Source organism: Panthera uncia, chromosome F1 (assembly GCF_023721935.1).
Source record: "Panthera uncia isolate 11264 chromosome F1, Puncia_PCG_1.0, whole genome shotgun sequence".
Classification (NCBI taxonomy): Eukaryota; Metazoa; Chordata; class Mammalia; order Carnivora; family Felidae; genus Panthera; species Panthera uncia.
Genome location: NC_064813.1, coordinates 53,783,904 through 53,799,507, shown reverse-complemented (window position 1 = coordinate 53,799,507; position 15,604 = coordinate 53,783,904). Strand labels below are relative to the sequence as shown.

General features: G+C 35.6%; 1 protein-coding gene across 4 annotated transcripts in view; it reads right to left on the bottom strand.

The window, feature by feature from the left end:
- Positions 1 to 15,604, bottom strand: part of SPATA17 (spermatogenesis associated 17) — a 201,468-nt gene that overhangs the window by 89,925 nt on the left and 95,939 nt on the right. For all 4 annotated transcript variants that reach the window (XM_049635223.1, XM_049635225.1, XM_049635224.1 and 1 more), the window contains 2 exons: positions 8,123 to 8,326; positions 1,501 to 1,649 (listed from right to left, as the gene is read on the bottom strand). In XM_049635223.1, the coding sequence (XP_049491180.1) occupies positions 1,501 to 1,649; positions 8,123 to 8,326 (353 nt within the window). The remainder of the gene's footprint in view (positions 1 to 1,500; positions 1,650 to 8,122; positions 8,327 to 15,604) is intronic.

Sequence of the window (15,604 nt, the reverse complement as noted above, 5' to 3'; positions counted from 1 at the left end):
CCCCCCCCCCCCCCCCCCCCCCCCCCCCCCCCCCCCCCCGCCGCCTTAGGATCTCTTGCAGGGCTGGTTTAGTGGCCATGAACTCCTTCAGTTTTTGTTTGCCTGGGAAAGTCTTTACCTCTCCTTCTATACTGAACGACAGCCTTGATGGATAAAGGATTCATGGCTGCATATTTTTCCTATTCAGCACATTGAATATTTCCTGCCAATCCCTTCTGGCCTGCCAAGTTTCAGTGGACAGGTCTGCCTCTACCCTTACGTGTCTACCCTTGTAGGTTAAGGCCCATTTGTCCCTAGCTGCTTTCAGAATTCCCTCCTTATCTTTGTATTTTGCCAGTTTCACCATGATATGACATGGTGAAGACCTATTCTTGTTGAACCTGAAGGGAGTTCTGTGCCTCCTGGATTTGGATGTCTGCTTCCTTCCCCAGATCAGGAAAGTTCTCAGGTATATTTTGTTCAAATACACCTTCTCCCTCTTTCTCTCTCTTCTTCTTCTTCTCTGGAAGTCCTATGATATGGATATTATTACATTTCATTGAATCACTTAGTTCTCTAATTCTCCCCTTGTGGTCTAGTATTTTCTTACCTCTCTTTTTCTCAGCTTCATCATTTTCCATAATTTAATCTTCTGTTTCACTTGTTCTCCCCTCTGCTTCCTCCATCTTGCTGTCACTGCATCTAGTTTATTTTTCACCTCATTTATAGTATTTCTTAATTCATCATGACTATTTCTCAGTTCCTTGATCGCTGCAGCAATAGAATCTCTGCTGTCTTCTATGCTTTTTTCAAGCCCAGCTACTAATCTTATGACTGTTATTCTAAATTCTTGATCAGATATATCTGTTTTGAGTAATTTTCTAGCTTTCATTTCTTCCTGGAATTTGAGAAGTCTTCCATTTTGTCATTTTGGCTAGTTTTCTGTACTTAACATGTTTTAATATCTTGTTATGTGTCCTGCAACTGCGAGCACTACTATATTAAAAAGGGGTCAAACATTGTCCAAGGCCTGGCTCTTCAGGAGGTGTTTTTGGAGTCTGTTGTACACTGCACCTGATTTATGAAAACTACAATGTATACAATGTTTCCAAATTAAATTTAGTCCACATTAAGAAAAATGTTTTTGTTCTGTTGGATCTTATTTTGGAAGCATCATAAATACATAGGCTTTCACTAGATAATTAAGGTAATTATTTTCACAGATGTATGGACAGTAGTCACTTATCCCCTTGGAATGCCATTAATTCACACACACACACACACACACACACACGTGTGTGTGTGTGTGTGTGTGAATAAATATGTCTTCATATATATACACATTTATATATATTTACATATATAAATATATAAAACATTTGCATGTTGCTTCTGAATGGGTCAAGGGTGGCTTTACCTTTTTTCACCAAAAAAAGATTCTCTACAATCAGGAAATAAAAAATGTTGGATCCCTTAAGGCACCCAACATGGTACAGCTATGTTTTTAAACTAAGAACTCACCTATTGTCATTTATATTTCGCATCCACTCCTGTTTTCTGAGTTCTTCTCTGGCCATCTTTAACTCATTGATTGGTTCTGCCATCCACAATGTTGGCTCCAAAGGCTTGTAGCGCTGTTCGAGTACTTCGGTGATATCACGGAAAGGTCCCTGACAAGAAAGAATGAGGAAATACTCTACTATGGAAGATTCGTTGTTATATTTTTGATGACTAAAGGTGCTGAATATTTACAAAGTATAGTAAGTTTACCAAATTATTTTTAAATAACAAGCTATTCTTCTCTGAATTAGAAAATACATAAGAGGGGCACCTGGGTGGCTCAGCTCAGGTCATGATCTCACAGTTTGTGAGCCCCACATGGGGCACCACGCTGTTAGCACTTGGGATTCTCAATCTCTCTCTCTCTCTCTCTCTCAAAATAAATAAATAAGCTTAAAAAAGTACATGATAATATCACATCTTCAAGAAATGTTCACACAAGTAGTAAATATTTTGATAAATTTTTAAATTTTAAATTTGATAAATATTTTGATAAATATTTTGATTTGATAAGTACAAGTAGTAAAATATTTGATATTAGCCAGAATTTCCCTATGTACATCAAAAGACTTTTCATGCTAAAACTCTTAAATTTGTAGTTATAAGTTACTTTGTTTTCTAATTAAAAAATTGTTTCTTCTGGTATAATTTTAAAAAAAAATTCTCTCCCTTTTTGAGCAAGTAAAAGTATTAGGAAAAATTCTGAGCATTGCTTTTAAAAAGCTCTCTTATAAACAGAAATAGCATAGCAACTGTTTTTTTATTAAGATAAAACTTTGAAGTTAATGCCACAACTTATGCTTAATTGGTGATCCTCCAAAACACAGAGGGGCCATAATTGTAATTAATTTAAGTGTTCTTTATTTAAAATTCTAAATTCTATTGCATAATAGCTCTGATACAATGGCAACTATTTAATGGTACAAATACATAGGAGAGGAAAGTCCATAAGCTGCAATAGTGAAAACTGTTTTACAACATATCCTACCTTTAAATTAGTAGTTACTTACACTAATTATTAGAATCCACTGATTGTCTGATTAGTATCATATTAAGTACAATACAAATCAGAAGTGGCTCCAGATTCTGCTATGCCATTAATTATATACTGCTTTCTTTTTTCATCACTATCGTACAGGAGAGAAGTGATGTAAAATGGACAAAGATTCCTAATCATATTCCTTATCCTTAAAGATCGCTTCTTTAAATAGGTTATCACTAACAAGACACAGCTGGAGTTACTGCAAGCACTGAGTGAAGACTGTGGGGCTAATAAAAAGAAATGATTCACGCCTCATTTATGTTCACTTATGTTTTACATTAATAGAAACCAATAATAGGAACCAGTTACCATAAAAGTCATGGACCGTAAATAACACAAATGGCAAATAAGTATCATCTAGTACTTTTCACAGCTGGACAGGAGGATTGCTATATTTGAAAGTAGTTAATGGATTTTTATTGGAACTTGACTTTTTAAAGATACAGTAACATGATTCCAAGTTCACCATTAAGAAATCAAATGGGGATTTTTTTTTTCTCTTTACAGATTCTTAATGTTTTCCTTTGAGAAATTCTATGGTTTAAAAATTAATACTTGGTTGTGTTATCAGGGAAAATTATTTCTCTAGACCTTTTTCCCTCATATGTAAAATGGAATAATAACTCACAAAATCAATCTTACAATATATGAGATAATGTAAGTAACACTCTTAACATTGTACTCAGAGCATACTAAACACTCAAAAATGATACTCCTGGCTTCATTTTCATTATTAGTTTCAAGAGAAGTTTGAAAAAGGTTTTGAACAATAGCAGTGTCATATATATATATGAGGAAATGGGCAAGGCTAGTTCTTTGAAGGAACCGGCATTCACAAGGAGGAATGGTCTTCTATCCATTTGTAGACTTACTTGTTCTGGAGACATATCCATTTGTAGACTTACTTGTTCTGGAGCTTACTGTTTCCAGAAAGACTAGGAAATGAAAAAGGAGGAGCCCTACTCAAGCAGCAAAATTTAAGACAAAAATAGACCCAGTCTCTCTTTGGGGCTTACTATAACCTTTGTGGCCCTAGTCCTCCTGTTAGCATGTCCATCTCTCTATGCCCCTCAGTGCCTGGTCCACAGATTTCTATCCTAAACAATCCATGTCTTGCCTCTGAGCTCAATAGAACTCCTCCCTGGTAAGCAAATGATATGTGCTCTCAAGCTTCTCCTATGCCAACGCTCTTTCAATTTGTGCCTTTTAGATCTCAAGTGATTACTTAACATTGATCATACCTGGAGTGACATGGGGTCGCAGATTTTGGACATAGCTTCAAACTTCAGATCTGCTCATTGTACCCCTTTCCAAATATTAATCCCTATAATGCCTAGACTCAACCTGAAATGTTAGTCTCCTTTGGCTCTTAGCTATAGTTTTCCAAAGTTTGATTTTATTTGCCTCCAACCAAATCCTGATTATAAAGGTCAAATATATTTATGTTCTTCTGTGTTTTTAATAGCCCATGTTACTTTATAGTCATCTTGTATTTTTAAACTATTCTCAAAGCTTAAATAATAATGAAGTTATATTTCAAACTCCTAACATTTTCTCATACGTTTAAGAAATTTAGCTTACAAGTACAGACAGAGTACAAATATTATAATTTGGAGTAGAGCATATATAATCTTAAATTTCCCTAATGATGTATGTAGCTTTATATTATTAGATAACATAAAGGAAATGTGGTTAAGTCTAATAAAACCACAACAGTAAACATCCCATTCTGTGAAAACAAGAATGGAAAGAAGGAAAAAAAGAAGACAAGGAATTGAGGAAAGGAGAAGCCAAAGGAAGCTGAGAGAGAAGCAGGTGGGATGAAAAGATGGGTTGAGGAAGAATGGGAAGGAAGGAAATACAAAAGAAGGAAAGAAAGGAAGAAAGACGAGATATAATGGTGTGGAGGGGAGGAAAGAAGACCAGGGATAGGAATAAGGAGATAGGAAAAGAAGGAAAGAGAAAAAGAACAAGGGTAGAGAGCAAAAGCAAAAAAAGGAAGAAAGAAGGGAGCAGAAAAGAAAATTAACAATGATCATTATTTTGTGGTATGCTAGATAAAGGTAATTTCTGAGTATGTGTATATAAGTATACACATGTGTATGATATACATCTGCATATGTATCCATATATATACACACATATAAAATCTTCCATATATATGTATATTCCATAAGTATATACACACATGTATATTTTATATGAATGTATATATATCTTTCTATGTGTCTTCATATATATATACTATTGTGATACAGAAAGAAATATATATTGTATGGTCCTTGTCACTGATTCCTGGCATAGACTTCCTAAAATGCTTGGGATTTCCTGAGTGATGGGGTGCCTTTGTTATTCAAAACAAGATTACACCTGAGATTATGCTATTGAGATGATTTAGATCCCTAGCAGCCTCAAGATGAGACTGGTCACCAGAAAGAAGGTTGAAATTTCCAGCCCCATTTCGGATCTCCAGTGAAATCTAATGGAGTTCAAGATTGAGCTTTATAAAAACTCTTACACGGAGATTTGATGAGCTTCTTAGCTTGCACACACTATCTACGTGCTGGGAAAGTGGTGCACCCAACTCTGTGGGAACAGAAGCCTGTGCGCTCTGGATGCTTTCAGAGCTCACTCTATGTTCCTCTTCATCTGGCTGTTTACTTGTACCCTTTATAATAAAGAAGTAAATGTAAATAAAAGGTCTTCCTGAGTTCTTGAACCATTCTAGCAAATTATCAAACCTTAGGTTGGGGTCAGAGGACTGCTCAATTATAGCCAGTTCAGTAAAAAGTACGGCAGACCCAGAAATTGCGACTGGTATGTGAAGTGAAGAACATTTTTGTGGGGTCAAAAGCCCGTAAGCTGCGGAGTTTGCATGAACTCCTGGTAATTAGTGTCAGAACTGGCTTGAATGGATTGGATGCCAAATGGTATTCAGAGAACCAGAGAATTAGTTGTTGGTGTTGGAAAATACCTCAATCACACACATATATATTTCCCATATATATTTACACATTTATTATATTTATTTCCATATTTATTATATAAATATATATACATACATCTTCCATACAAATATATATGACAGTTTTTACATGTATATTTTTATATAGAAAATGTATATTTTATTTATATAAAAATATACATGTAAAAATGGTTCACGTATATCATATATATAGGTGTATATATATATATGTATCTTCCATGTGCATTCCATAAATACTAAATACATATATGTATAAATAGAACGCTATGGGAGAAGCTATGTAAAGTAATAAGTGGTTGTATTGAGAAAAGCATATTAATAGAGATGCAGAGTGAATACAAACTTGTATAAAATAAGCCGTATTAAGAAGCATAGAAAAGCAAAGCAAAGTAGTGAAGTTAATATAAAATACCAGTATTATAAAACTCATATAAAATGATATTAAATGTGCATGGTTAACATTGTAAATATTATACAGTGTGGCAATTTGGTATGGTAACCTCTAGAGTATTTCCAACTCAGAAACATTTATATACCTATATCTTATTAATACCATATAATTTTCACATTTCCTAAGAAGTTGTATTCAGAATTACCCTATGAATTCTGTGTACTCCCAATAGCAATTTCATTGAAGATAGCATAAAATATAGATTATATTTTATATATCTGACACCTTAGCAACCATTGAACACTTAATACACAAGCAATGATGATACTAGAACTATTTTCTTTATAGAATAACTAATACACTGAATTGCTCGTTCAGATGGTATCATGCAAAATTGTTACTTGTATCAACTGAAATAGTAATAGGCATAATTCAAATGGTAAAAATTCAGTTACGTATAAAATGCAATTTATATTTGTTTTCAAAACTATTTTAAATGCCTTTATTAGAATACTGGTATAACCTATATTTTGAAAAGAATCATGAAACCATACTCTGAAGGTATGTTCAAAATAAACTGAAATTTTTGCAATTATCTCTCCCTTGTCCTCTTGTTCAATTCCACTCTTTGTGTCACTCGATTTCAGAAAGAGGGAGAATTTTCAGTTTCTATGTTTTCTTAGATAAATTTTTTTACAGCTCTTTCTATAATATAGTGTATACCATCAGTTAATAGTATTTCCTTAGATAGTTTTAATGATCAGTTAGTAGCTTTAAGAGAGCAAAAAATGCACAAAATAAAGGGAATAAAAAAAACCAGTTTCAGAAAATGAATACATAAGATATCAGAAATAAGGCTTGGATGAGGTTGGCTTATTGCAAGCTGAGGAAATGGGTGTGGGTGTGAAAAGCAGTCTCAAAGATGTCCTCCAATGATCCCACTTTGGGATTCAAGCCCTTGCATGGACTAGACTTACTCACTCCTAAAAACAGAATATGGCAGAAGTAATGGGCTGTCACTTCCGGCATGAGGTCATAAAAAGGGTGAGGCTTCCATTTTGAGAATTCTCTGAATGACCTCTTACATTCCCTGAATCATTCTCTGAATGATTCTTAGATTCCCCTGAGGGAAGCCAGCTGCCAGTGAGGCAGTAGTGTAGACAGGCCAACGTGAGACGGGACTGAGATATGAACACGACCAACGATATGAGTGACCTTGGAAGAGGATGTCCTCATCCTTCCTTTCTTCCCTACAGTTGAGTTTTCACATGAAATCACAGCCTTGGCTGGCACATTGACTGCCACTACATGAGAGATCTTGAGTCAGAGGTACTCACCTGAGCTGTACCTGCCACACACCACAGTTTCTCAGAGAAACTGTGAGAGAAGACATGTTTGTTGGTTTAAGCCATCAGGTTTTGAACCCATTTATTATATAGCAAAAGATATGCAGAGGCAAGCCTATGCAGGGAACTACCAGGTACAAGTCCCGCAAGTCTGGCTGTGCAAATCGAAATCAACCCAATTCTAGGTTGATGCTACCTGGTGGCAGTCGTCTACTCCAGATTAAATATTGATGGGGATCATAGAATTGTTGCTTTCTGGGCCTTTTGGGACGGTGGCGATCATCACCCAACACATCCTACTCCACCCTTTACCCCTAGGAAGTCATTTGCCAATCCAGCTCTATACCCATCCACAGGGAAGATCTGTCTCTGCTTGAGTCCTGCATTGTTTTCGATCCTCTGTAATTCTCCAGCTTGCACTTTTTAAATTACTCAAACCTAAATTACGTTTAACATTGTATATAAAGATACGAATCATCACATGAGAAGTTAAAGGTGATAATACATCTTATTTTTTTAGCAACATGTTACAACAAGTACTGTTGCAACAATATTCTTACAGAAAAAGAGTAGATCCTAGCCAAAAATCCTATGTGTTAAGTCTGTATCTGAAACCATAAAATTCAGTACTATAGAAATATTTGATTCCTTCCTTGGTATGTATTTGAAACACACTCTGTATTTATTAGCTATAGTTAAATTCCATAAAAAACCATTTTTCTTTCTTGTCACAAAGACAAAAGAACACAACAATAACCCTTAAAAAAACGGCAAGAATACAATCATCGACAGAATTCTTAGACGGAAGTGATAAGTACCTGACACTGCTTCCTATCAATGGGTGGCAGAATTTCAGATTGAGGAAGGGAGCGGGCACTCGTACAAGCCAGCCAGTTGCTAATGTTGGTGTCACGCTTCTGCTTAACTTTAGGCCTTTGGCTTATTAAGGGTTTTGCCTTCTGTAACCGCAATTCCCATGGATCGGGATCTTTTCTGAATGGTGAATTGTATATACCTGGAATCTGAAAAAAAGAACATAATGTTGATGTTTATCTTCAATTTTCACACGACATAAAAGTAAGATAAAATTGTATCATAAAAATTGTCATATGTTTAAGGGCTATTTTACAGTAGAACTCTAGTTCTTAACTAGAGGCTGACTTCAGATTCACCCAAGGAGATTGCAAGGTACTCATTTTATCTCTACTCCAGACTAACAATTTCAGAATCATTCATAGTTAAAGACTACGCATGTTAAAAACCACTGAGCTCTAAAGTCGGTTGAGCACTGACTTTAGCTCAGATCATGATCTCATGGTTCGTGAGTTCAAGCCCCCCATCGGGCTTGCTGCTGTCGGCTCAGAGCCAATTTCAGATCCTCTGTCTCCCTTTTTCTCTGCCCCTCTCCCGTGCTCGCTCTCTCTCTCTCTCTCTCTCTCTCTCTCAAAAAGGAATAAACATTAAAACAACAAAAAACAGCAACGACACCACACTCAGCTATAGCTTCTATCTGGCACATATGGCGTATTTTATACAAAAGTACTTAAGAAAACATAAGAGAAGGACATTAAGTCATTGTTTCTGTCTTCTGAGTATTAACTATGTATACATAGATTTAATCATACCATTCACTTACACAACTCAAATACGCAATGGTTGAACCAGTTTCAGGCACAAAGTATGCACTCAATAAATACATGTTTTAATGATTATGTATTATACAACCTATTTAATGGCAGCTCTTTTAAGTTCTTCACTTTAAAATAATAAACTGGTTTTTCTATTAGGTGTTGTACTTGTGTAGTGTCATATACCCTTAATGTTCTTTCATTGACTTGGTCACACACTGTATCAAACTAGTCCACTTACTTATTAGCACAGCGCCTGCTATGCAATAGAGGTTCAAGGGAGGTGTGTGCAACAAATGTTAAATTCAAGTATAGCAGATGTTCATTCCCTGAAAATTCAGTGGCGTTTGAGTATACAAACTGCATAGCAGTTTGACACTTTTTTCGTATATACAAATGCATAACCATAAGGACAAGTTACATTTTAACTTGACTTGACTTAACTTAACATGACTTGTTTGGTTTCTGTGTAGATACTCTAGACTAATGTAAAGAATGTATCCACTAAACCCATATAGTTTTTGCTATAATGTGCTTTTCTCTCATGTCACCATTATGTGCATACACTTTTCTGGTCACTATATTTACCTGACGGGATCAGCAGCTCCAAAGTAGTATCACTACCTTAGATTGCTGTCTTTGAAAAAACATCTTAAGAAAATTTTATATATTTTTTTAAATTTTTAATGTTTTATTTATCTTTGAGAGAGAGAGAGAGAGAGAGAGAGAGACAGAGACAGAGTATGAGAGGGGGAGGGGCAGAGAAAGAGAGGGGGACACAGCATCTGAAACAGGCTCCGGTGTGGGACATGATGCTCGTGAACTTCAAGATCATGACCTGAGCCGAAGTCGGATGCTGAACTGACTGAGCCACCCAGGCGCCCCCCCAAATTTTGTATTTCCAGGCTAATACTTCAGTTCAGTGTTAACCTTTGTCCAAAACCGGTTGAGGCTACAGTCAGTGTCCTATCCCTAATGCCTCATTAATAACCTGGGACAATTCCCTCACAGTTCCTACCCACCTACCACATTGTTTCATAATTACCTTTGTCTGTAAAGGTCTTCCCCAAACCAGCAGCTGGAGCACAGAGCTCTGTTAGGTATTTTTGTATCCCCACGGCCTAGTAGGGTACTTGGCACATAGTAGACATTCAAAAAAACGAATGCTAAATGTGGTTATCGAGAACAATGATGCACTATTCAGAAAGGCCCATGAAGCCTCTCTTTTACGCTTGTTTTCCAAAACCACATCAATATCTCAGCAAAATGTTTATCTTATCAACTTCTTACAAACAAATACAGATTATACTCTTCTTATCTTTCTTAACATATCAGTTTCCATGTGCTTTCAAACACGCTGTGAGCTAGAACTAAATTATCATAGACCCATTGAGTCACCTCCAACTCAACTTTTCCTGTTATAGTTGAATTTTATTAGGTAACATGAAACCAATGCAAATATATTTAAATATCTTAAAAATATTTTTGAACTGGGTCTTCTTTGGGATTTTTCCCCTATATAATTTATACAAAAAAAAGGTATCGAAAATATTACGGGTAATTGTATAAACCATAGTTAATGTCATACTAACATTCTCTCATTATAATACTAAATATCAAATAAGGCAGACTCAAACAGTTTAAATGATGTTAATTAAAGACAATATGTGCACATATACTTAAAATAGTTTTTAGCGTAGTTTTTAAGTGGGTGATAATTTTTAAGATGATTTTCAGGGTGATTTTCTATGATGAGAATGTACCAACTATAATGAGAATAAACACAATATTATATTAAAAGAATATTCTGACATAAAATATAACTAAATCTCTATAGCCTATGAGAAAGGAGAATGCCACTCTATTTCGTGATGATCTAGCTAATTTAAGTCTGTTAGTTTATCATTTTCACAACCTTGCAGATTAAAATTGTGAAATAGGTACAATTTAACCAGGCTATCATTTATCAGTTAAAAATATCTATCTACTTGAATAACTGCTATTAACTTTACCCCATTAGAAATCTTTTTTGGTCTCCTTCCACATTTGCATGCACATGTATACATAGGCTAGATGGGAAATGCAAATAGATCAGTAGACATGATAACTTTCCTAAATTATATTTTGCAACCTATATGGAGACCACCTCATGTGTATTCTCTTTGCAATTTAAATCAAATATCGGTAGAAAATATATTTTAATTGAATTTAAAATGTATCATTGAAAATCTTCAAGGTGTCAGTTAGTTTAGAAATTAATTTAATACATTTGCTAACTTACGTCAATGAAAACAGTCCAGCCCTCCCTCGGTCCCTACAGCAAGCAAATACTCTATTTATTTATACTGATACAGTATTCATTTAACTATTACTTCTTTAAGTAAATAAAACAACCCTAACTTACTATTGTCTCAATTGGACACGCCATAATTTTGCAAGCCACTTGTGAACAATGGTTTGTTGTGGATTTTTAAAAAAATATTACTATGAGTCACAAAAGACAAGGTTAATCCTAAGGGACCATGACATATTTTTCAGTTTTCACATTTTTCGCAACTTAGAAGGGCTACTGCCAAGCTAGCTTTTGGGACTTCATTTTCAGCAATAATTTTCTAGAGTGACCAACACTATGGGGAAATCTGTGCTAACTGTTTAAAAAAAAAAAAGCCTACAACTGAGTTATTTGCAGCACTGTCATGCTAACATTCAACTCAATAAGACCCAAGAAATCTCAGGAGAGGACTCTGCTAATAGCTTCTTACTGACCTCCTTGCATCAGGCTGGGCTGCTGACTGGTGGCCCAGTGGTGAATACGGCAAATGAGGTGTGAAAGCACTGATTTTTTTTAAAGGCTATGATTCTGACTCGTCAAAAGGAAAAAAAAAAAAAAGGCAATGAGTTATATAATAGATATATATTTTTCTTGAATTCCCCCCTTCAGACCCTCCATCATGGGAACTTAAGCATGACCTGGAATATTAATTATGTCAGGTTGAGCAACGAGCAAATGTACCATTTGTTACCCAGTCACCCTTAGCATTACATTAATATTTTGAACCATTCCATATTTCTAACAACCTATCAGTTTCTCTTTTCTTCCCGGTTTTTATTCTTTATTAAGTATTGTGTGGGAAAGTACTTTAAAAAATGCAGTTGGCTTAAAAACAAATGGGTGGTAGATATGGAGCATCTACTGTTTTATTTCATGGAGAATGTTTTTACGGTCATTTCCCACTCATCCACAGGCCTTCATTTTGCCTGGGGGAAGCTCTATTCTAATTTTTGCTTCTTCTCTGTTATTGAGGTTTACTTTTTTAAAACACGTTTCTGTAAAATACAAAGAATTTGAAACATGACTGTGTACCCTTACGGCTTCCAAAGCAGAATGACCAGCGTTTCAATTTCGGATTCTGCCATCTGAGAAATAATAATTTCTCATAATTTCCAAGTAGCTGCTTACTCAGGAATGAACAGCTACTACGTACACAGGAGAGGTGGGAGGATTCAAGTTTTACTTCTGCGAGTGACAATTACACAGTGAAGGGAATTGCGGATTGCCACATAAAGGAACAAAATTAAAAGGTATTTTCTTGGACAAGGATTCAGAATTTGTGGGTACGGGGGGGGGGTCTGCGGAAGATACACGGTTCTAGAAAGGGGGGCTGACTAAAATATGTTCAGGTTCTAAGATTTAATAAAAATGATTTTACAAATTAGACTCTAAGCCAGCCCAGAAGAGTAGTAAAGATCTCTAATAAGTAGGAAAGTAAAAGTGGCCCTGAGAACTGTGAATGAAGTATTTGCGAGGCTAAGGACTGCTGAATCAACACTGACCAGTGCACTTCATCATCATTATTGAGACATACTCGTGCCAGGAGATTTATAAAAATCCCACTCAGCAAATAATTGCCCTGCTGTTAGGAGATAGTCAGAGTGTTAACACACTGTCACAGTCCAGTGTTTAGTAAGATATTCTACATTCAATTACTCTTGCTGAGAACTAAAAGGAAACATGGTCATTTCTCAGCTACTACAGTTATGCTTCCACATGCATTTCAGACAATAGTCATGTTACCCGTCAGACACGGTAGCCCGGAAGGAATAAGAATTTCATGGAAACATTTGGTATTTGCAAAGAATAGATTTGGTAGAAAACTTGTCTATATAAAGCAATATGAAAAAAAAAATGACTAATGACACATCCCTTTCTGTTACTTCAGTTAAGGAGAATTTTTAAGTTTTGAGTCAAAGTACAGCGTGGGGTCATATAAAATGGAGACCCCAGATGCAGCTGGCTTCATTAGTTTAACAAATGATATTTATAAATCATGTGGATTCTGTAATTGTTATTATCATATATTAAAATGCTTTCATTAAATATTGAATAAGACAAAGAAATTTAAATAAAATCCCGTCCTCTATATACTAATTCAATTCAATAAATATTTAGCAGCTACTAACTTAGAAACACTTTACTGGATCTAAGGTGGGTACAGATGAACAAAAAGAGATCACTCCCATCAAGCCATTCTCAGTGGTGGGGGAGGGAGGGATAGGAGAGTGATTTTGTGGCTGACGATGACATACCCAGCCTATAGTAAGTATCCTCTAATTACTGTTGTAGAAGAGGTACACACCGGAGATCATGGGAAAGGTATTTATCTTTTAGAAAATTCTGTGGAAAAAGTATCTGGCTTTGTTCTAAAGATAGGTAGAATTTTGGTAATGAAAAAAAGGGAAGTAAGGCATTCCAGGCTAAGCGAAGGGTAAAAATAAAGACAAATGTATTTGTGGGAAAACACAGAGTGGTTGTTCAGTGAACATCATATTGGCCAGTTTAAGCATGAAGCTATAGTCAGAGATGAGGTTGTAAAGATAAACCGGGCCAAACTCTAGAAGGCTGCAAGTTACACTTACTTTTTACATAAATGGGAGTCTATTGATTTTCACATTCTCCTTTAGAAGGTAAACTCGGGAGGAAGTCTTAAGCACGCCCTACTAGTACATGAAGTCTACAGAAACACACTTCATGGAAACACTGGTGAAAACCACAATATTACAAAGAGACAGAGCTAGCATCAGATATGGCAGGGACATTGGAATTATCAGAACAGAAATTTAAAACAACTATGATTAATATGTTAAGGGAGCTAGTGGATAAAGTAGTTAGCAGACACGAACAGGTAGGCAATGAAAACACAGACATGGAAATTCTAAGAAAGAATAAAAAAGAAATGCCGGGGATCAAAAATATGGTAACAGAAATGAAGACTGCTTTTGGTGGATTTATTTGTAGACAGGACATGGCTGAGGAAGGAATCTCTGAACTTGAGGATATGTCAACAGAAACTTCCAAAATGGAAAGGCAAAGAAAAAAATGTCTGATACAAATATAACAAGAATATCCAAGAAAGGTAGGATAACAAAAGGTATAACATCACATCATGGGAACATCCAGAAGAAGGAAGAGAGAAAGGAGCAGAAGACATATGTGAAGTAATGGTGACTGAAGCTTTTCCCAAGTTAATGTCATACATCCAATCACAGATCCAAGAAGCTCAGAAAACACCAAGTGAAATAAATGGCAAACAAACACATAAACAAACATATACCTGGGCCCATCATACTTAAAATCTTATAAGAAGCAGAGGTGATAAGCACCTTACCTTCAGAGGAACAAATATAAGAATTACATTCAACTTCTCTTCAGAAACCCTGCAAGTGAGAGGACAGTAGAATAGAATACACCACCCAGAGTGAACCCTAATGTAAAAGATGGACTTCGGGTAATAACGATGTGTGGGTGTAGACAGTATATGGCAACTTCCTGAACAAATGTGTTGTGAACCCCAAACTGCTCAAATTTTAAAAAGCCTATTAAGAATAGTTAAGCCTATGCTTAGCCTATAACACAACAATTCCATCCTTGGGAATCTGTACAAGACAGATGAAAAAAATATGCCCACACAAAGACCTGCACGCAAATGTTTACAGCAGGATTATTCATTGATGCCAAAATTGAAATGAAACAATACAAATGTTCATCCACAGATTATTAACTGAATATAGTTATCTGGAGAACAGAACACTATCAACAATAAAGAGAAAGGAAATACTGATGTGTGCTATAGCATGGAAGAATCTCAAGAACATTATTCTAAATAAAAGGAGTTAGACACAATACCACATATTATATAATTTCATTCGTATAAAATGGTCCAGAAAAGCAAATGTAGATTAAGACATGGGTATAGACACAGGTATATAGGAAATCTCTGTACCATTTGCTCCATTCTGCTGTGAACCTAAAATTGCTCTAAAACAATCTATTACAAAAAAAGCAAATGGTGCCATCAGCTCTGTGTCTTAAGCCAAAAACCTGAGAATCACCTTTGATGATGCATGGTCTTCCCCTGTCCCTTATAGCCAACCCAGCAACAAGTTCTATTCATGCTACCTCCAAATTCTATCTTGAATCCATAGGTATCTATTTAGGCCCACAGCCAACACCTTTATTCAAGCAACCTTATTTACCAAAGTGCTTCAAACTGAAATTTAGCTCTTCTCCATCTGTTCAGCTTTGAACCCCACTTACCTTCAGGGGAAGCCAAAGCAATAATTAAAACGATTATTTTAGCCCCTAAAAAACTATGTGTATTTTTCATGCACTTA